Source organism: Aspergillus karnatakaensis, assembly GCF_047715665.1.
Source record: "Aspergillus karnatakaensis strain CBS 102800 unplaced genomic scaffold BJY04scaffold_31, whole genome shotgun sequence".
In the NCBI taxonomy this organism is placed as follows: Eukaryota; Fungi; Ascomycota; class Eurotiomycetes; order Eurotiales; family Aspergillaceae; genus Aspergillus; species Aspergillus karnatakaensis.
Window position 1 is genome coordinate 80,660 of NW_027395743.1, and position 19,004 is coordinate 99,663.

At 53.0% G+C, this 19,004-nt stretch overlaps 7 protein-coding genes across 7 annotated transcripts; 4 read left to right on the top strand and 3 right to left on the bottom strand.

The window, feature by feature from the left end:
• Positions 1 to 805: 805 nt before the first annotated feature.
• Positions 806 to 2,407, bottom strand: BJY04DRAFT_219287 (cytochrome P450; the record flags this gene model as incomplete). Its single annotated transcript, XM_073716540.1, has 1 exon — positions 806 to 2,407. The coding sequence occupies one exon, from the start codon at positions 2,405 to 2,407 to the stop codon at positions 806 to 808; it is 1,602 nt and encodes a 533-aa protein (XP_073570105.1).
• A 912-nt stretch (positions 2,408 to 3,319) lies between these two features.
• BJY04DRAFT_219288 (uncharacterized protein) lies at positions 3,320 to 4,575 on the top strand (the record flags this gene model as incomplete). The annotated part of the gene is made up of 3 exons (XM_073716541.1): positions 3,320 to 3,484; positions 3,530 to 4,029; positions 4,083 to 4,575. 3 exons carry the CDS (start codon positions 3,320 to 3,322, stop codon positions 4,573 to 4,575), a joined length of 1,158 nt encoding a protein of 385 aa, XP_073570106.1.
• A 3,584-nt stretch (positions 4,576 to 8,159) lies between these two features.
• Positions 8,160 to 9,917, top strand: BJY04DRAFT_219289 (CFEM domain-containing protein; the record flags this gene model as incomplete). The annotated part of the gene is made up of 8 exons (XM_073716542.1): positions 8,160 to 8,183; positions 8,230 to 8,365; positions 8,412 to 8,590; positions 8,638 to 8,674; positions 8,720 to 8,787; positions 8,834 to 9,216; positions 9,260 to 9,327; positions 9,370 to 9,917. 8 exons carry the CDS (start codon positions 8,160 to 8,162, stop codon positions 9,915 to 9,917), a joined length of 1,443 nt encoding a protein of 480 aa, XP_073570107.1.
• A 787-nt stretch (positions 9,918 to 10,704) lies between these two features.
• Positions 10,705 to 12,420, top strand: BJY04DRAFT_219290 (uncharacterized protein; the record flags this gene model as incomplete). The annotated part of the gene is made up of 1 exon (XM_073716543.1): positions 10,705 to 12,420. The coding sequence occupies one exon, from the start codon at positions 10,705 to 10,707 to the stop codon at positions 12,418 to 12,420; it is 1,716 nt and encodes a 571-aa protein (XP_073570108.1).
• A 445-nt stretch (positions 12,421 to 12,865) lies between these two features.
• BJY04DRAFT_219291 (uncharacterized protein) lies at positions 12,866 to 13,874 on the bottom strand (the record flags this gene model as incomplete). Its single annotated transcript, XM_073716544.1, has 2 exons — positions 12,866 to 13,808; positions 13,864 to 13,874. 2 exons carry the CDS (start codon positions 13,872 to 13,874, stop codon positions 12,866 to 12,868), a joined length of 954 nt encoding a protein of 317 aa, XP_073570109.1.
• An 895-nt stretch (positions 13,875 to 14,769) lies between these two features.
• BJY04DRAFT_228598 (glycoside hydrolase superfamily) lies at positions 14,770 to 16,944 on the top strand (the record flags this gene model as incomplete). The annotated part of the gene is made up of 1 exon (XM_073718877.1): positions 14,770 to 16,944. The coding sequence occupies one exon, from the start codon at positions 14,770 to 14,772 to the stop codon at positions 16,942 to 16,944; it is 2,175 nt and encodes a 724-aa protein (XP_073570110.1).
• Positions 16,945 to 17,664: 720 nt separating this feature from the next.
• On the bottom strand, positions 17,665 to 18,963 carry BJY04DRAFT_219293 (TauD/TfdA family dioxygenase; the record flags this gene model as incomplete). The annotated part of the gene is made up of 3 exons (XM_073716545.1): positions 17,665 to 17,812; positions 17,861 to 18,641; positions 18,690 to 18,963. The coding sequence occupies 3 exons, from the start codon at positions 18,961 to 18,963 to the stop codon at positions 17,665 to 17,667; spliced, it is 1,203 nt and encodes a 400-aa protein (XP_073570111.1).
• Positions 18,964 to 19,004: the final 41 nt, after the last annotated feature.

Sequence of the window (19,004 nt, forward strand, 5' to 3'; positions counted from 1 at the left end):
CACTCTCCATAAACACTTCTAAAATGGAAATACAGCTATTGATCCAGTAGTAGCAAGCATTCTCAGCATTAGCTCCACGGGTCCTGTTGTTCTAGTTATGATAATTCAAGCCGTGGCGGAATGTGCTTACCTGCTCCCGCCCTGTGTAGGGGTCCGTTTATGGCTAAAACCCATCGAGTAGGCTTCTTTTGCGAGGTAGGTCGATGACCACTCTCCTGCAGACCACAAATTTCCGGAGCATTTGTCCCTGTTTAACTCCATTGAAGGCCAAGCGTCAGGGCAACCAGCCTGACATGTCCACTTTCTGCGCCACGAGATACTATAGACACTGTTCCCCGCAACTCAATCTAGATTTTCTCCGCATTTTGGGATATTTATTGAGATCATAGCGTACTGATACACTGGGGTGGTTTAAGTGCTGATGGTCGTGCTTTTTGACTGTTATTACAGAGTAAGAAGGGTTAGTTATATCACACAAGAATAGATACCACTTCCCCCGGTGCAGAAACCAGTTACCCCATTCCTTGCCAGGGTGGAGCTTGTCATTCTTATAACCCTGTCCCGATCGCTGTTCAAGTTAAGATATGGTCTAGTTTGGAGGCAGTACGGGGGTAACCCGCTGTCAACCGAGGGTCCTCACGACTACTATGTACATAGTAGCTGGCGATAAACAGGGCTACGATGCCACGCTGCACCGTCTCATAGGGTCTATTAAACGACTATTGCCGTATACGTGATACATATCCAAAGATGCAGAACATAACTCAATGAATCTCATCAGCACGTAACCTGAGTAACAACCACTCTACCTCTCAACATCCACTCCATCCCCCATAACCTTCTCCAATCCCTTCTCCGCCCCCTCCCACTCCCTCCTCACCAAATCAACAACCCACTGCCCGCGTGGCTTCAACACGAACCCGGTCTCCGGCGGCATAGTCATAAACCCCACAACCTTCATCCTCCACGGATCCACACTCTGCGCCTCAACCTCAAACGCCCAAATCAAACAAGCAACAAGCATAAACGTCCCATCCGTCGCAACCCGCTTCCCCTGACAAATCCTCCTCCCCTGCCCAAACACCGCAAGAGGCAGGTCAGTCCGCAATTTCGCCTCGCCACTCTCAGAGTCAGATCTTAGCCACCGGTCGGGGATGAATTCATGGAGACTGCCGAGTGCAGGGTCGAAGACATTCTCGTCGCGGCCGATCGCCCACGCGTTCGCCATGACCGTTACGCCCTTGGCGATTTTCGTTCCGGCAAATTCGTCCGCGTGGTCTGCGCGCCGCGGAATCGAGCCTGGGGAGATCGGGCGCCAGCGGAATAATTCGTGCGTGATTGCGTCGATGAATTGCAGGTTGGGGCGGTCTGCGAAGGTGGGGAGGCGGTCGCGCCCGACGACGGCGTCGAGCAGTGCGTGCGCGCGCGCCATGAATGAGGGGTCTTGCATTGCGGCGATGAAGAGCCAGAGGAGTTGGCGCGGGGAGGTCTCCATGCCGCCTTGGATGGAGGTTGCCAGGGTGAATGCGAGGTCGAGGTCGGAGACGGGTGAGGTTGCGGGGGCGTGTTTTTCGGCGGTTGCGATGGCTTGTTTCGTTGCGTTCCAGCCGGGGGCGTCGCGGCCGTGGGTGAAGAGGCGGCCGTAGAGGTCGACTTGCTCGGCGAAGAGCTTGTTCGCGTACTGTTGCCAGGGGGAGAGGATGGTCGGGAGGTGGCGCAGGAAGGGGAGGATGTCTGGGAGCTGCGGGTTGGCGGCGAGGTGGGTGACTTTTTGTTGGATGGCGATGACTTCGTGGAGGGTGTGGTCTTCGAATTTGGGGATGCGCAGGGAGTAGTGTAGCGAGAGGATGATGCTGGATTGGGTGCGTTCGAGGAGCGGGTAGATTTCTTCGGTGGTTGTTTTCCCTGACTGTGACTTGGAGAGGGTCGAGATGATGTCGTAGACGAGCTGTTTTCCCTCCAGCTCCATCAGGGGCTGGTATTTGGGAGCTGCTGGGGCCCCCAGGCTAGGGCTGAGGATTCGGTGGTGCAGCTTGAGGTGGTCGTCGTAGTCGTGCATGAGGGTGAAGCGCGAGCGGCCTGGCTCAGCGCCGGTGATCATCTCCATGCTCACCGAGGCCGGGCGGTTGCTGTACCATTGGCTGCGCCGGGAGAAGAGCTCGACGACGGCTTCGTAGGAGTTGAGGACGACGATGGGGATGAGCCCGAACAGCTTGGGCACGGCGATCGGGCCATTTTTCTTTGCCCATTCGTCCCAGTTCTCCAGCGGTTTCTCGATGGAGGAGCTGTGCAGGTCGCCGATGAGGGGGAGCTTGAGGAGTTTCTCGCCGGTGCTGGGCTTGCGCGTCGCGACGTAGAGGAGCGAGAGGACTCCTACAGCAAGGAGCACGACGACAGGACTCGACATGGTGACAAATCCCAGTAATGTCAAGTCAATTCCACCCGTTGGCCATGAGGGGCGACAGGTCAAATTAGTAGTTTGTGCAGCGAACTGCTTGTAAGGGGAAATGCCGAGCAGTTCATTCGACACCAGGCCACATGGTTTAGATTGCTGCTCCACGGCTGCAAGCTCTCTCATCCCCAGCCAATCGAATCAAAGGCATCCAACCATGCGTTGCCCTTTTTTGACAAAGGCATTGACCGCATGAATCAGGCGTCTAGGCCCTGGCAACAAGGCGGTTCATCTCCGAGGTAAGACAGCGAGGGAACCAGCGAGACTTAAGGACAAGGCGCTAAAGACGACGGACTGTCGCGGATGTCATATTAGAGCAATAAGCGCGAAGATCTGGACGAATAAGAGATGCTCCCCCAGTGGGGGCCCGTCTCCAACGGCTGGAGCGGCTTTCTAGGCAACCCGGTTATCACTGCAGAATTTGACGTGATGTGTCGGGCTGCAGAATTTCTGTCTGAAGCTTACGCAGGATAGAGTTGATCACCTCAATAGAGTTGTGATATCTTCAGATCGTCTGGCAGATGTCTTAACCCATGCGACACCCCCGCGCCGATCTGTGTCATGTAGAAATCACTAATCCAGCTGTCAGAAAGCAAGTGTCATAAGACGGGAAAAGCGGGCCAGCTCTCAACTGATTGCCCCTGATGGGCCAGAATGGAGACAGAGAAGATCCATCCTGCCAGCCTGACAGCCACTTCCACAAGCGCACGGCTTATCCCTCTTTTCAGGCGAGCTCCAACTCCTGCATCCTGCGGAAAAAGAAACCTGCGGAGAGAATGAGATTAATTAATAAAGAGACTCCGTCCTCCTGTCGTTTTCCCTGCGATCGAGTCAGTAGCTAGATCCTCCAGTGCAATCTCGATCGCGATGACCGTCATTTTTCCTATTGAGACGCACGAGCAGCGCGCCGTGCTGGGTGTTGCCTTTTCATTTGCGTTTCTCGCTGTCGCCGCTGTTTGCCTGCGGTTGCTGGCTCACAAGCTTGCTCACAAGAAATGGACTGCGAGTGACTGGTTCATTATTGCTGCTGCAGTAGGTCTGTCAGATGGTGGCGTTAACCTCTCTAACAATGTCTAGATCTTCAGTGTCGGTCTCCAGTCAATCAGTATCACCGGCGTCTACCAAGCCGGCATTGGATACGACCATGTCATACCAATCGTGAGAGATCACGGTATGGAACCAGTCACGAAGCTCTCGACACTAGTCATCCCGCTGCAATTCCTCTGGGTGCTCAGTCTGAGCTGCACAAAGATCTCCATCTTGTTCCTGTACCTGCGCATCTTCCCCGTGCGGTGGCTTATCTGGAGCTCGTGGGCGACGATGGCTCTGATTGTCGCGTGGGCCATTGCGACCATTCTCGCCGGCTGTCTCATCTGCACACCTTTCGCCTTCAACTGGGATAAGACAATTCCTGGAGGAAAGTGCGGTAACCAGGTCACATCATTCACAGTAACGGGTGTCATCAACTTGGTAACCGACGTGATTGTGCTTGGCCTCCCAATGCCCTCGCTCTACAAGCTGCAGATGGCAACCTACAAGAAGGTCACGCTGATTGCGGTCTTTGGTCTTGGTGTTGTGTACGTCTAGTTACCCTTCCATCTTTTGGCTCAAGTACTAACAATCCATCTAGAACCTGCGTCATCTCCGCCCTCCGCATCTCCGTCCTCTCCACCATGGACTTCGCAGACATCACCTACACCATGCCCAAGGCAAACATCTTCAGCGGCATCGAGCCCTGCCTCGCCGTGATCCTCGCCTGCATCCCCATGATGCGCCCGCTCCTCGGCCGAACAACAACAACGCCCAACGCAACGGGCCGCACACCCGTGAAATCCCTCTCCAAGTCCGCGGGGAAACAGAACACGGGGGACGATGGGTTCCAGCCACTCGACGACGATACGAGTCAGCTGTGGCTGCGACCGATGGGGCCGAAGCACTACGCGGGGATCTCGGTGCAGCAGAGTGGGTTGGACGGGGAGAGTAATGGGAGTCAGGAGAGTTTGGAGCGGATGGAGAGGGGCGTTGGCAGGGCGACGAGTCAGCGGAGGGAGAATGGGAATCTAAATCTAAATGGGGGGATTACGGTGAAGCAGGAGTGGGCGGTTGAGGATAGACAGCGATGATTGCGCAAACTTTTCTTTTGTCTAGTGTTGAACAATAGCATTGTATGGCGTATGTAAAAATAGGTTTCTGCTCAATACCCAACCGCATACCATTATCCCGTCCTGCGGCGGCTGGACCCCTGACTGAGGAATGACAAGCCATCTTTACATGAGAAGTCAGTGACAGAATAGTATCCACCAACGGCTTGCGAGGGTCCAAGCGCAAGCAGGCATACCGCGTCTGCCGTCTGGAGAGTGAGGCAGCAGAATAACCTAGTCAAGATTCAAGATTCCAGCTCAACGCTGGACTTTGGTAGCGAGAAACCCACCATGACCGTTGTGCCTCCCTCCCGCGCCGCTATCCGCCGCCTCGTCTAGCCACCGCCACCATGATGATCATGATTCCGCACTGTCAAGCATGCTCCCAATGCGACAAGCGTGAAACAGCCGTTGCAAATAGCTCTGCCGTGCCTAGACTCGGTGTTTCCTACCACAAAGCAACCATGTTGGCTCACTAACTCCTGAGAAGTTACTCCGGCGTAGAACTACCAACCATCCCATTGTTTTCTCAAGCGAGAGTCTAGGCAATTTCGGACCGGACCCGTGGAACCCTACTTTCCCCTTCGGGAAAAGATATGACTCGCTAGCGGCTACCCCTGCGTGAGTAGTTCAAGACTGAAAAATGGGAGCAGAGGAGTTCGAGCTTCTGCCTTTTTCATTCTCTGTCGTATTCTGTAAATGGCTTTGTTCTCTGGCAATATTCTATGTGTACTGCAAATAGATTCGAGTTCTAATCCCGTGTTTCGGGTTGCCAGATCAGAAGACTTGCACAGTACTCTCGTCACTCAGGAATCCCCACTTTTGGAGGGAGCACTAGTCCTGCCTGAACAATGCACCTGAGCATCCCCCGGGCCCTACGGTAGTTCCTCTAACTTACAATCTCCCTGATCCTTCCCAGCTCTGCCCATTTGACGAACAGAATTGTACACGTGCGACCCACCTGCATGGACTCTTTTTTCTGGAGCCATAAGGATCAGTGACCCCCTCAGTATCCAGTCAACAGCCGCAAACTGGTTCTATAGCTCCATTTGAAGAATCAATGCGATACATAATGCCAAAACCTGCGCATTGAGCATGCGTATGACTCTGAATCTATGCTCGTGACTCCCTACGTATGGCTTCCAACAGAGCAAACAGAGGTAGACTATGATCTAAACCTTTAAGCTCCATGCAATCCATACCAAGTTTCGTTCCATTCTATCCGCGAAATCCCGTGTTGAAACGCTCTTCTCGTTTCCCCTGTTTTCCACCCTCTAGCTTTCTTTTCGCCCTGGTTTCAGACGCTTCGTTGCAATTGCTGCGACACGGTTCGTTGGTAGATCTCCGATCAAGCTGGCTGCTAGAGATCCGAGATTTTGAATCTGTGTGTGTGGGTAATACTACTGGAATCTCGGGGCCAGAATCGAGATCATGATCGAAATCGCCATCGAGATAAGATCAAGATCCATCATAAGTAGATGCGATTACCACGATCGATCCATCATAGGGCTCACCAGAGAGGAACAAAAGTACCGTCACGAAGAAATCTATCCTATGGAAGGGCAACATCAATTATAGTTTCTAGGATAGAAAATGTAAGGTGCTGAGGCTGATCCTATTACTGTACTGTGCTGTACTGTACTTAGAAGGATTTGCTGCGTTGTTTATGGTTTTGGATGAACGGTCGGGTTGCTTCCCTGCAGTGTCCGAAAATATATATCTCCGCTGATGCCAGAGGCAAGGCAGTCATGCTATGTACTTAACGTCGAAGATCATTTAATCAAGAGGAGCGTAGGCGCCTTAGAATAGAATACAGATTTGCTCAAGATATATACCCATTCTACAGAGGGTAATTAAGAGTCACAGCTTTATTCCGACTCTTAGTTGGAGGCGCTGTGTTGAAGAGAGATTACCGAGAGGAGGGCAGCGTTCAGTGATTATCGAGTCTCCCACAAGCGCATTCAGCTACGATGATCACGCGATATACAAGTTGGCTTCTCTAGACAAGGAAGGTGGCAGGTGAAATGGATAGTTTAGAGTTACCATAGATGATTGTTTTGCTCGCTGGAAGCGTGCATCAGGTGAACTCGAAAAACGATGAACATCCGAGTACCAGTTGCCATATGTTCGGAATCTACACAAGTGGTGTCCAACCTACTTTCTATATTTAACTCTTGATTTCTCTACGAGGTGAGTGCTCTGCGCTGTACGAGTCGAGATTGACACGTGAAAATTTCCAATGATACCACCCACCTTTCCCACCACAAGCACTAGGACTCAACCACCAAGGCTGTTCGTTCTCTCAGCTCGCCACCAACTGTCATATTGTCATATCGTCAATTGTCGATTGTCAAAGCTCCAAGAACAGAGTTTTCAACGGCGCGCTAGGGGTGGAGGCTGGGCGACCTCGCTCGGCTCTTCGGTGCCGCTGCATGGCAGCAGGGCTTGGATTCTCATTGGCTGACCTGCCAGGGGTGGATTACCCCGCATCAAAGGAGTTCCAGGAATGCTGCCCAGGTGAAACGGGGGTCTTGGTTTGCAAGTGGACTATGCTGGTTGATGCGGAGGGGATGGGATGGATGCTCATCTATCATGTTTCAACTGGAGGGGTATGTGGGATGGCAAGTGACAGTGGGGAGAAAAAAACACTACGCAGGTGAGTCAACGCGGTATGTTGAATTAAGGCTGGAGAGAACTCATGGCAGGACGTGAGATATCTGGGTTGATGTTTGCCACGATCAGGAAACACGTTATCAAACCCCGGAGGAAGATTTCGCGCATCTGCTGTCGTCTGTTCCGGTCTACCAGTGAGATAAATGCAGGAGAGAGCCCTCAACAGGCCAATTGGATGCGCGACACGAAGCAAAAGGACTCATAATCCTGGGACAGGCTAGTGAACTCTGTCCTGCAAACATAGACTCGAGTCTCTGCGGCTGCCATCCTTTGACTCGGGTGGAAATTGAAGGATCGGATTGGATCACGGGAATAGGCGATGAAGTTGGAACTGCTGCTTAGTGTATTCCGCTAGGGATGGAACATCTGGAACTGCTTGTTTGTCGTACAACTCAAACTGCAGCCCGACGCATGATAGACTTCGAAAAGGCGGCCATCATCGTGCGGAAGCTCCAAGGGAGAAGAGAAGATAAAGAATCCGCACAGACCTCGCCAACCCCAGCCAAACCCTCGGCCCGACACATTGAGCGTCTCACCAGTCAGCATTCACGAGCAGGATTCCTTATCGGTGTCGGCGAGTCATCATTCAGGTGTCAGAAACCCAGCCCACTTGTTCATCTGTGTGGTGCGATCTCGACCGTTCGAGGTAGAATGTCATGCCTGGTCACAGAGGCGTAGGGTAGCCAAGTACGCTTCCAATCGATTGCGCTCTGGCAATTTCTCCTGCCGAGATCAGCCCCGGAGAAAGGATTCCTGCGATCATGTAGGATGGTGTCCCCCACTTCCCCAGGTTTCCTTTCGACGCAGGTCATATATCTGCCTGAACTCCTGGGTTGGCACACCAATGTTCGTTGCGACTTGCTTCGACCCCTGATGTAGTGTCTGCTCATACAATGGACAACCTTCCAAGTTGTGCGGTGGGTATCCTGCGGCTGTTGACGGGCGTACGCTGATTGACAACAGCTGACGTGCCTCCTCGGAGCCATCAGCAACTCGACATGCGCATTAACAGATTTTGATTGCATATGCGCGGACACACAATTGAACGCGCAGCTTGAACCATGCATTGCCGGAAGCTGCACAATCAAAGAAGCCCTGAGTGTGTGATGGTTCAGGAATGTTGATCAAGCTGCTAACAAGCGCAGCGGCCCAGAACTTCTCCTACACAACCTGCGCCTACCCCACAAGCGACGACACGCGTGTGTATCCGATTGTCAATCTGGTCGGAATCATTGTCGCAATTGTTGCGGTTGCGCTGCGAGTGACGAGCCGAGTGGTGGGCGGACAACTAGGTCTGGATGACTATACCATTGTGGCTTCTCTCGTAGGTGGCTCCAGATCTCAGACAAATACTTGAACTAACTGGTTTAGTTTGTTGCCGTTGCTATTGCTGGTGTTGGATTTCCACGTAGGTACTCATGCCTGACCAATGCGCGCCACTAATGTCATATAGTGAAGACGTATGGTTTGGGAAGGGACATTTGGACGATTCCGTTCCATGACATCAGCAAGACAGTCAAGGTAAGCGAGAATACCCAGAATCGCCTTCTTTGCTAACAATGGGTAGCTATTCTTCGTTGAAGAGAACCTGTATTGCGTATGTGTTGGCGTCATCAAGTGCTCAATGCTGCTGCTGTATCTGCGGCTCTTCCCCAACAAGGGCCTGCGACTGGCGGTTCACATAGCACTCGGGGTCACTGTTGCCTGGAGCCTGGCCAGCCTATTCTCGCAATTGTTTTCCTGTAAACCAATCAACCATTTCTGGAACAGATGGGACGGGGAGCATGAAGGGCATTGCACTAGTCATAATGCGCTGCTGCTTGCCCATGCCATCATCAACATCGTCATGGACGTGGTGGTTATTGCTATACCAATGCCGATCCTCTTCAAATTGCACATGTCACTTGAAAAGCGCATCGGGATGTGCGCCATGTTTGCCGTCGGGATTGTGTATGTTGGCCCTTTTTGTTCCGTACAAGGCTAATGGAAGTAGAGTGACCGTCATCAGCATTCTTCGACTGGTAGAGGCAGTAGGATTCAACACCACGATGAACCCAACCAGTATGTCCCACGACTGTACCAGGGCAGTGCTAATGAAAACAGAGGACTTTGTCCCGGTTGGGGTCTGGAGTTTGCTGGAAATTGACATTGGAATCATGTGTTCGTGCATGCCGGGAATACGAGCGCTGTGCAAGCGGATATGGGCCGCTTTCTTCAAGAAGCCAACGGGATATACATACGGCTCTTCACGATCCAAGCCAAACAGTGGCGGCTCTCGTGACCAGTACTCTCCGCAGCAGTACTCGGTGAAATCGAGCCAAGGCGACGGCTCAAGTGGAGGTCAGTTTGTTCGACTAGACGAGATCGAGGCTGCGGACGACAGCTGGCCGTTGCGCGACACAGAGACCCTCGTTAGGCACGAGTCACTTGGTAGTCCTCGGTCTTCGCAAGGATGGCACACACGGTATCCCTCTAGTCCGAGTCCGACGCGCCTTAAACCGCCGCCCTTGTTGCCCCCTCTGCCTCCGCTGCCCCAGCCATCGTCGCCCAGTGGTCGAACCATGCGAGCTTCAAATTCGCCTCGCGTCCCTCGGTCCCCTGGTGCACTGTCAGCACACTTTACCTGGTTCAAAGAGGGAGACTCATCGTAGTACCAGAGTACACTCAATGATACACTTGATGTTCTGAAGCTCTTCTTGGAACTTACTCTAGTAAACATCGGTCAGGCAAGCGCGGATCATGCTCCTTCCAGCATCGACACAGCCCCCAGTCCTTGATCATCAGTTTTAAAGAAAAAGATAGCATCTGTTTGCGCCTGTCCACCTACAAGACATCGACTGCTGCGAGTATGCCTCGAGTATGGTAACAAGAGAGGTCCGACCACTGACCAAGTGTTGAATACGAGGACCCTGGCGTCAGCCTCTGCCGAGCTTAATCCTGGTCCAAGCTCCCACGATCTCATATCCACTCTTCTTCCCACGTGGAGCTGGTCTGTTCTTTCGTTGGACTCACTGACTGCAACTACGCTGTTTCTGATGCCCCGATGTCTGTCAACCGATCACCCTCAGTCATCCATCTTTCGCGCTCTTGCACACTTCAGGTTAATAATAGGTATTTCCCATTGCCCGGCCCTGGCTTCGAGTCACTGCCACTACACACACCTCCTGCACATGTGCATCCGCCGTTGTTCCTGCGCTCTCTGCGAGGCACCCTCACGCCCGCGCCCTCTGCCCGAAGCGCTTAACCAATGGCCACTCATCAGCCATCCGGTACGAGCAATATCGCTGCCTGGGTGACTCGATGCCGCGCAATGGTCATGCATCTCCTGACGAGTTGAGGCTGTGAGGCTCAAGTATATAGAGCTTTGACAGGACAGAGGTAATTCTCCGATCAGCTTCTATCTATGTATCCGCTCGTCACCAATAAGCTACGATCATCATGCAGATCTCAGAGCTGACCTTTTTTGTTCTTTCTACAGTTCTGTTTGTCCCCTCCGTTGATGCTTTCTCCAAGTCGCAATGTAACGCCAACGTCAAGGCCCGGTTGCTCAATAGCAGCCTTCTGGCTGACGATGATGTCTTCTACCGCCAGTCTGGCCGTCCTATGTTGGATGTGAACAATATCAGATTGACTCTGCAGGGCTGCGAAGAACAGTGTTCCGCCGGTACCAGTTTCTATGACGATGTTGGCCCCCGACTCAGCACATGGCTCATTCCTATCCTCCTTCTCATCGGAAACATGCACATGGCGCGTCTCGGAAACGAGAAATATGCTGCCCTGCTGCACTTTCTGGGCGATCCCATCGACACGACCTGGTCTCTCCTGACCAAAGCCGAAACATGGAGTCGCTGCTTCTCCCTCGCGCAACGAACGATCCCCCAAGCCCCGAACGAGGCTCACGAACACTACAACCAGCGTGTCATCGACGTCGCAACAATCTACGCCGGGATAGAGGAGCTCGAGGGGTCAGGAACAGACAAGTTCAAGGACTACTTCGACCGGATCCTCGCAGACAAACGGGATGACATGACAATGGACCACTTCTACCACCTCTGCAAAGAGATTGCCAACGAGCTCTCCGACTCCCGCTCCGTCGAAATCCGACGAGCTGGCCTCGCCGTCTTCGCCTACTTCTACCATGTCATCGCCGGCTTCGTCGATGTCATCGGCGGGGAAAGCTCCAGCCCCCCAGGCGGCCGCATCGGCACATCCATGTTCATCTCCTGGCTCATCCCCGCCGTCCTCCTCAGCAACGCCATCGGCGGCTTCACCTCGCGCCGCACCTGCCTCCGCATCATGGAACGCTTCGTCAAAACCGTCACCCACAACGCCGTCGAAGACCGCCAGATGTTCTCCCAAGACAAATCCTCCTTCTTCTCCACCTCAAAGCTCAAAACAACAGACTTCTACACTGCCCAGCGCTGGTCCGGCGCAATCTACTGCTACCGCCCGCGCAAAATCCTCTTCCGTGGCGGGAACCGAGATACCTCCCCGCTCACCCTCTTCATCCTTTCCATCCTCCCCCTCCTCATCTCATCCACCACCTCCATAACCCTCATCTGGGTCACCCCGACCGTCGGCTTCGACTGCCGCAGCCTCATGCTCCTCGCCATCTCCGTCCTCTGGATCCTCAGCGCAGCATTCACCTTCCTAACCTGGGTCACCGGCCTCGCCAACGGCGTCTACCACTACCGCCTCACCCTCATCAAAGACGCCCTAATCGGCATCCCGGTGTTGCTTATCATCATCCTGTCGTCCTGCGGCATCTTCAACTCCTGCTTCTGCTGGAGCGCCGTCTTCTCCCTCCGCCGCGGCGCATACGTCGTTCTCGACGACGCAGACGAGCGCAACTTTAACGCGAGTACCTGGTACCCTGGTCTCGTTGCCGCGTGTCTCGGATTGCAGATGCTGATTCTCATGATCATGCTCTTCGTTGTAAGGCACGGCTCGGCGCTCTTCAGGCGAGATGAGATCCAGAAACAGAATGATTGGCTCGAGACGCATGTGAGGCGGAGTCATATCAGGACGTTCACGTTTGATGAGAGGGCTGTGCCAAGCGGGTGGGTTAAGGGCGTTCCGGTTGCGACGACGGGGATGGCGAGTCCGCGGCTGAGTCCGAGTCCGAGGATGATTCCGAGGGCGCCGGCTGTTTAGGTTGGTTTTGTTTTGCGGGTGGTTGTTGGTTGTTGATTTTGTTTGTTTGGGTATGTTGTGTCGGTTTGGTTATTTAGCAAATGGTGTATAGTTTTGTGTTTCCTGTCTAGTAGGAAGAAGCCAATTTGAGTATCACGATTGTTCTTTGTGCGAAATTGGTGATCAATATGCAGTGATGACTTTCCATGCTTACTATTTGTTGGTATACTTTGAGCTCTGCAGGTTGTGTATGGCTATCGATGAACCGTGGTTGATGACCATCTGTCTCGACGAACAAACCTACTAGAATAAACTTTAAGCACATGAAGACAGAAGCTAGACTACTTCAAACTAAATACATATACCCTTGACACAGCACAGACCCCCGGATATGCTACTTCACGGTATATCACATCCATAAAACAGCTGAATAAAGACTGCCAATGCTAGCACTGAGCTGACACCTCTATGGTAGTCTCGACATGACCATGTCAGTTATATCAACTTCGGCTTCTGCGGTCGTTCCCCCCATTGTCACGTCGCTACTCGGAGCAGTTGAAGAGCGGTTGCCATGCATCAAATTATCCGACGATAGGTTAAGCTGGTATGGCTCCGGATAACGTTGAGTCGGGAACTGGTAGACGGGAGGTGGCAGCATAGGGGGTGTTAGGATGGTGAGTGGCAGAGGGCTAAGAGCCAGGTCTTGCGGCCGCGGTCCCGGGGGACCAGCGTTCGGCAGCGGTTGCGTGGGGCCGGTGAAAGTCGGGTGCACAACCGGCTGTTGTCCTGGAGGTACCAATATTGACCAGGACCCATCGGGCTGCTTGTACATTTGCATTGCGGGCTGGTGGGTGATTTGGAGATTTTCGACACTACGCACGCCCTGGCGGTAGTAAAGGTTCTTTGCGTACAGCAGCAATGCCGCCCCACGAAGCAGATCGAATGGGTGGAACCAGGCGATGAATCCCATTCCATGCCCCGCGCTCATAAGGCGTGACAGTGGAAAGATGTTTCGCTCCAACCGAATGAGGCGCCCGATAACCCACATTGTTTGGGCCGCGAAGAGATATGACGGTGGTAGTGGTGTTTGGTGTATATCTGGTCTCGGCAAGGCATTGGCTAACGTGATGGTTTCGGGCAAGTTGCGCATTTCTTGTAACTTGTGTATGAAAGCGTACGTGGAGCCGTAGTCCCCCGAGCGTTCAAGTATGTACCATATCCACCGATCGATTTCATAGCTTCTTCGCCGGAGGAGCAGGCGGAGCTCGGTGGTGTCGTTTAGCTGTAGCGCGCGGGCTAACCCTTGGTGACAGAAGTTACTGAGAGCGAATACATACCGACTCTCGGTTGTGGGCTGAGGCGGAGCCGGCTGTAATATATATGGCCCAGGTTGCGAGGCGTTCGGTGGTCTGCAACAGGAAGTCAGCGTCATACAAATCCCAAGTAGCAGAGAATAGCACTTACTGCTGAGACATGCCAACGTATTGGGGGGTTTGATTATAAGAATAGAACTGATAGATTTATGCCAAAGCCAACAAACAACGGACGAAGGGAAGGAATAGAGAGGCTGTGGTGTTGACGAGGAGCAAAATCAAACGCCTCGACAATAAGGTCACTGGAAGAAAACATGATCGGGAAGGCACGATGCAGCAGTTGGACATGGTGATGGGTGGGAAGGAGCCAGCTTTGGACATGCGATAATTGATTCGGCGTGGAGGTTGAAGGCACATTGCAGGTGATTTAGATATTATGTAGTTGCCGTAGGAGAAGAACCCGGTGTAGTGGGTGACGACCTAAAGGACGAGTGAAGTGAAATGAACGATGATAGAGGAAATTCCGAGGAATGTCTTTGGAGTCTACTATATCAGGTATGGAAGACTGTTAAGACGGATAGTTGCTTTGAAAGTAGAGGACCGGGGGTATCACTAAAATAAGGGTCACGATGGAGTACTAGTGGGGAAGACTGGATGAAGACTGTCTATGTCTCTAGCACGGGATGCCCAATGTGATACTGAGACTGTTCAGCAAAGACAAGAGCACTACCTGCATCCTCCCCAGAACCAGGTCCAAGCTGAATGATGGAAGATAAGTCTGCGACCCACCATCGAACGGCAGATTCACCGGATAAAAGCGCATGAGATCTGCCTAAAGCCATCGCGGGGTATCGGCTTTTGTAAATGAAAGTAGCTGCATCTTGAATCTGCCTAAGAGCATCGCGGAGTATCGGCCATACGATCTACTCCAACCCCGCAGCCAAGACGCATGTACAGTTGAACCAACATATAAGCTGCGTCAATTCGTATGGTGGTCAGTCAATTCCAATTCACATCACTCGACCCAGCAGGAATCCTAGGAGATAACCACCTGACCATGTCGTCCACCGAACAATACACCTTCTCCGACGCCATTGCCGCCATCAAATCCGGCGAGTCTCTCCACTCAGCCACATCGAAACTGCTCTCTTCCCTCACGCAGCAAGAACGTCTTGACCTCCTTGATGGCGACGTCCCATTCTGGCCTGGTCAACGATCAGTCTTCACAGACCGCTACAACCCAACGCCATACGTCCACGGTGCAATTGCACGGTTGCAAATTCCCGGAATCAAATTCACCGATGGCCCTCGCGGCGTTGTAATCTACAATTCCACAGCTTTTCCAGTTTCCATGGCTCGTGGGGCGACATGGGATCTTGACCTTGAGCGCCGAGTGGGGACAGCAATCGGTCTCGAGGCAAAGGCACAAGGTGCGAATTACTTTGCGGGCGTCTGTGTAAATCTACCCCGGCATCCGGCTTGGGGGAGGGTTCAAGAGACGTATAGTGAGGATCCGCTGCTCCTTGGTGAGTTCGGCCTGGCTTTGACAGAGGCGGTTCAGGAACATGTTATTGCCTGCGTCAAGCACTACGCATTGAACTCGATGGAAAACGCGAGATTCAAGGTCGACGTCCGAGTCGATGAAGATGTTTTGCATGAGGTTTATCTAGCTCATTTCCGCCGCATCGTGGAAGGGGGTGTGGGTGCTGTCATGTCGTCTTACAACTCCGTCAATGGCGAGTGGGCGGGGCAGAATCACCACTTACTCAATGAGATCCTCAGAGAACAGTGGGGATTTGACGGTCTAGTGATGTCCGATTTCGTTTTTGGGCTGCGAGATTCGGCGAAGTCAGTGAGAAACGGCCTCGACATTGAAGCGCCGTTCCGCCAGCAGAGAGGGCTGCATCTCCCAGCCGCTTTGGAGAAGGGAGAGCTGGGTTGGGCAGAGGTCGATCGAGCCGGCGAAAGAATCTTGAGAAAGCAGCTCGAGTTTGCCATCAAAACAGAAAAGAGCCAGCCAGATGCAGACGTTGTCTTTTCAAAGGCGCACCGAGACCTAGCACAAGAGGTCGCTGCCCGGTCTATCGTGCTGTTGAAGAATGACCTCGTTGGTGGACGAATTCTTCTACCTCTCCAAACCGAGACCATCACAACTATCGCAGTCGTCGGCCGCCTCGCAAATATAGCCAACACAGGCGACAAGGGATCCTCGCAAGTCTACCCACCCAGTGTTGTCACTCCCCTCGAGGGTATACGCGCCGCGCTTCCCAACACCGAAGTTCTCTTCGCAGAGACAGTTGATGAAGCTGAGCGCATCGCATCACAAGCCGATATCGTCATCGCGGTAGTGGGCTACACCTACGAAGACGAAGGCGAATACGTCGTCCCAGCGCTAAAAGACAATCCCGAGCTGACAAAACTCTTTCCACCCACCGAAACCGACGAAGACCGTGACACACTCGGTATGATGGAAGGGAAAGTCCATAACGGTGGTGACATTGTCGCCGGGGCCGGAGGCGATCGTTCCTCCCTCCGTCTCCGCGACGAGGACGAAACTCTGATTGCGGCTGTCGCAGCGAAGAACCCTCGCACTGTTGTATCAATCGTTACCGCCGGTGCTGTTATTATCGAAAGCTGGAAAGATAAAGTCTCTGCAATACTGATGAGCTGGTATAGCGGCTGCGAAGGAGGACATGGACTGGCGGACGTGCTTCTAGGCCAAACCGACGCAAGCGGTCGACTTCCTTTCTCGATTCCGAAGGATGAATCGCATTTACCGTTCTTCGACCGCGACGCGACGGAGATAACCTATGACCGGTGGTACGGTCAGCATCTTCTTGACAAGCTAGGTGTGGATGCGGCATTCCCTCTTGGATTCGGTCTTTCATACACAAGCTTTTCAGTTAAGGATGTTGTTGCAGTGAGAAAGAATCCTGAGGCACTCGATGTGCAGTTCACTGTCGCCAATACGGGATCGAGATCCGGCCGATTCATCGCCCAAGTGTACGGCATAACTAGCATCGGAGACTTCCCCAAGCGTGTCCTGCTGGGATTCACGCCTGTCAACCTCCAACCCGGCCAGGAGGCAAAAGCCCGGGTTACCGCGTCTCTACGTCCCCTTCAGAGGTGGGATGAAGGGAAATACACACTGCGAACCGACTCCTTGGTGGTCGAAGTTGCGCAGTATGCGGGCGATAGTCAGGCCGCTACTACAAGCATCTCACTATCCTAGTCATTCCAAGTCATCGCGAGCAGATTGAGATCCAGAATGTACTCATTCAAATTTTCCTTGCAACTAAGACAAACGAAGCTTTTTTTTGGGCATTCATGGCTCGTACACCTGAAAGAGCTGGCCATTAACCCTGATAATGCTGGGAGCGAACAAAGTAGCCTTACTGACTCTACGGTGGACTGAATATTAAACAGATGCTGAGGGACTTGGAGGACCGCTCTCCGATTCGCGATCCTGCTGCAATCCTTTTTTTGGGGGGCAAGAGCATATCATAGTCCCTAGTTATAGGTACATATTGTTATTGAGGAAGAGTATAGTATGAGACTACATTTTTCATCCCAAGCTACTACCATTCTTTACACACAACATAAGTTCCTGTGCTGCTATATATATAATCACTGTTGAGCTGAAGGAAATGGCGCAACCACCGAAGGGGCATACCAAAAACGGGGCATGTATTCCCACAGCATCCACTATTTCTGCGAGATTACTCCGAGACGGTTCTACACGAATGGTGATCGATTACGTCCTATTCAAATTGTTCAGCTCTCGTATTGACTTCCTATCCGAGATGCGTTAACGCGGCTTCGGCAATACCCCATCCGGCAAGGTATACGAAGCTCTCACGTGACATTTGCTGTTCTTACCCTCTGGAGCACGACGACACTTTCATCAACTTCGGTGCTTTCACCTGGCGCGCGTTCGACTCAACTATCAACTCTACCGACTTCTCACGATTGGTTCGAGTGGAAACACCGAGCTTTCCGCCGTCACGCCCCCATATACATTCTCCCACCGCGATTTCAACGCCTCCGGTGTCTCCCACGCCAACTCCGGATCCCGCAACCAAAAGCGCACAAGATGACGACTGAAGGAGTCAGTCAGTTATAAATACACAATGTTTGATAAAACTCACCGCTTCTCCTTCGAGTCCGTGAACCCCGCACGCGCATGGAAGATGGAAAGATTGTTAGCCACCTGGATATCACCCTTGTGAAAGTCCAGCGACACCGCAGATTTCTCCGCCAAATAGTGCAGCGCATCCAACGCCTCGGCTTGTGCTTCAGTGATCGGAGGAAGACTGGCGGTGCGCGCTTTGCCCCAGTACCCTGTGAACCCGCGGCGCGCGTACTGAATGATCAGCCGTTCCGGGGCGTCGCCTTGAGCGGGTTGGTGGTATAAGAGTGGACGGGCGATTGCGAGATCTCGCTCTTCCGAGACCCAGGGCTCAGCGAGGGTGTGGATTAGGTCGGGACGAGTGCGAGCTAGTTCGTTGTATACGTGCCAGCTGCTGGAGAGGTAGCTTTGGCCGCCTTCGGCTGCTTCTTCGAGGGCGAGGAGGGTGATTACGTCGCCGGCGTCGGTGTGGAAGACTTGCTTCTCGGTTGTGAAGGCCGGTGCTTTGATCGTGTTGATGTCGACTTTGCGGCTCAGATCGGCGATGTGGGCGAGGACTACGTCGGCGGGCTTGCCTTCGTAGATCGTGTCTTGCCGGCCGCGGATTGGGGCGATGTGCGAGGTGATTCCGGCGTAGATGATGAAGTTTTCTTCGCGGGTGTGTTTGTCGACGGGGACTCCGCGGATGACTTTGAAGCCGTGGCCGTTGTGGACCTCTTTGGAGATGGCGCGGAGAGTGTCATGCAATTTAGGGAGCGGGAAGGTCTCCTGATTGACATGTCCCAAGGGGAGTTGGAGGCCTATTCACATATTAGCCGGGACAGCATCACTAATCATGTTCCTCTTACCGTTGAAATGCTTTAGGGCATCCTCGACCTCATTCAGGTCGTCTTCGGTAAGGTAGTAGTTCCAGTCATAGGATTCCGCGAGGTTTTTTCCATCCCAAACCAGGTCGGATGTCAGCTTCTGAGGGAAACCATCCGGCAGAGTCTTGCTAAGAACCTCATTCTCCTGACGGCGTTTAGTTCTGGCGGCATAGTTGATGGGGTCGGGCAGGTATTGAATGTCGGGTTGGCCCGCCGGCCCAACAGGAACGGGAGGAACGACTGCAGCGGAAGCCATCTTCTTTTCCAGACAAGTTGATGATAAGAAATGAAGTTAAA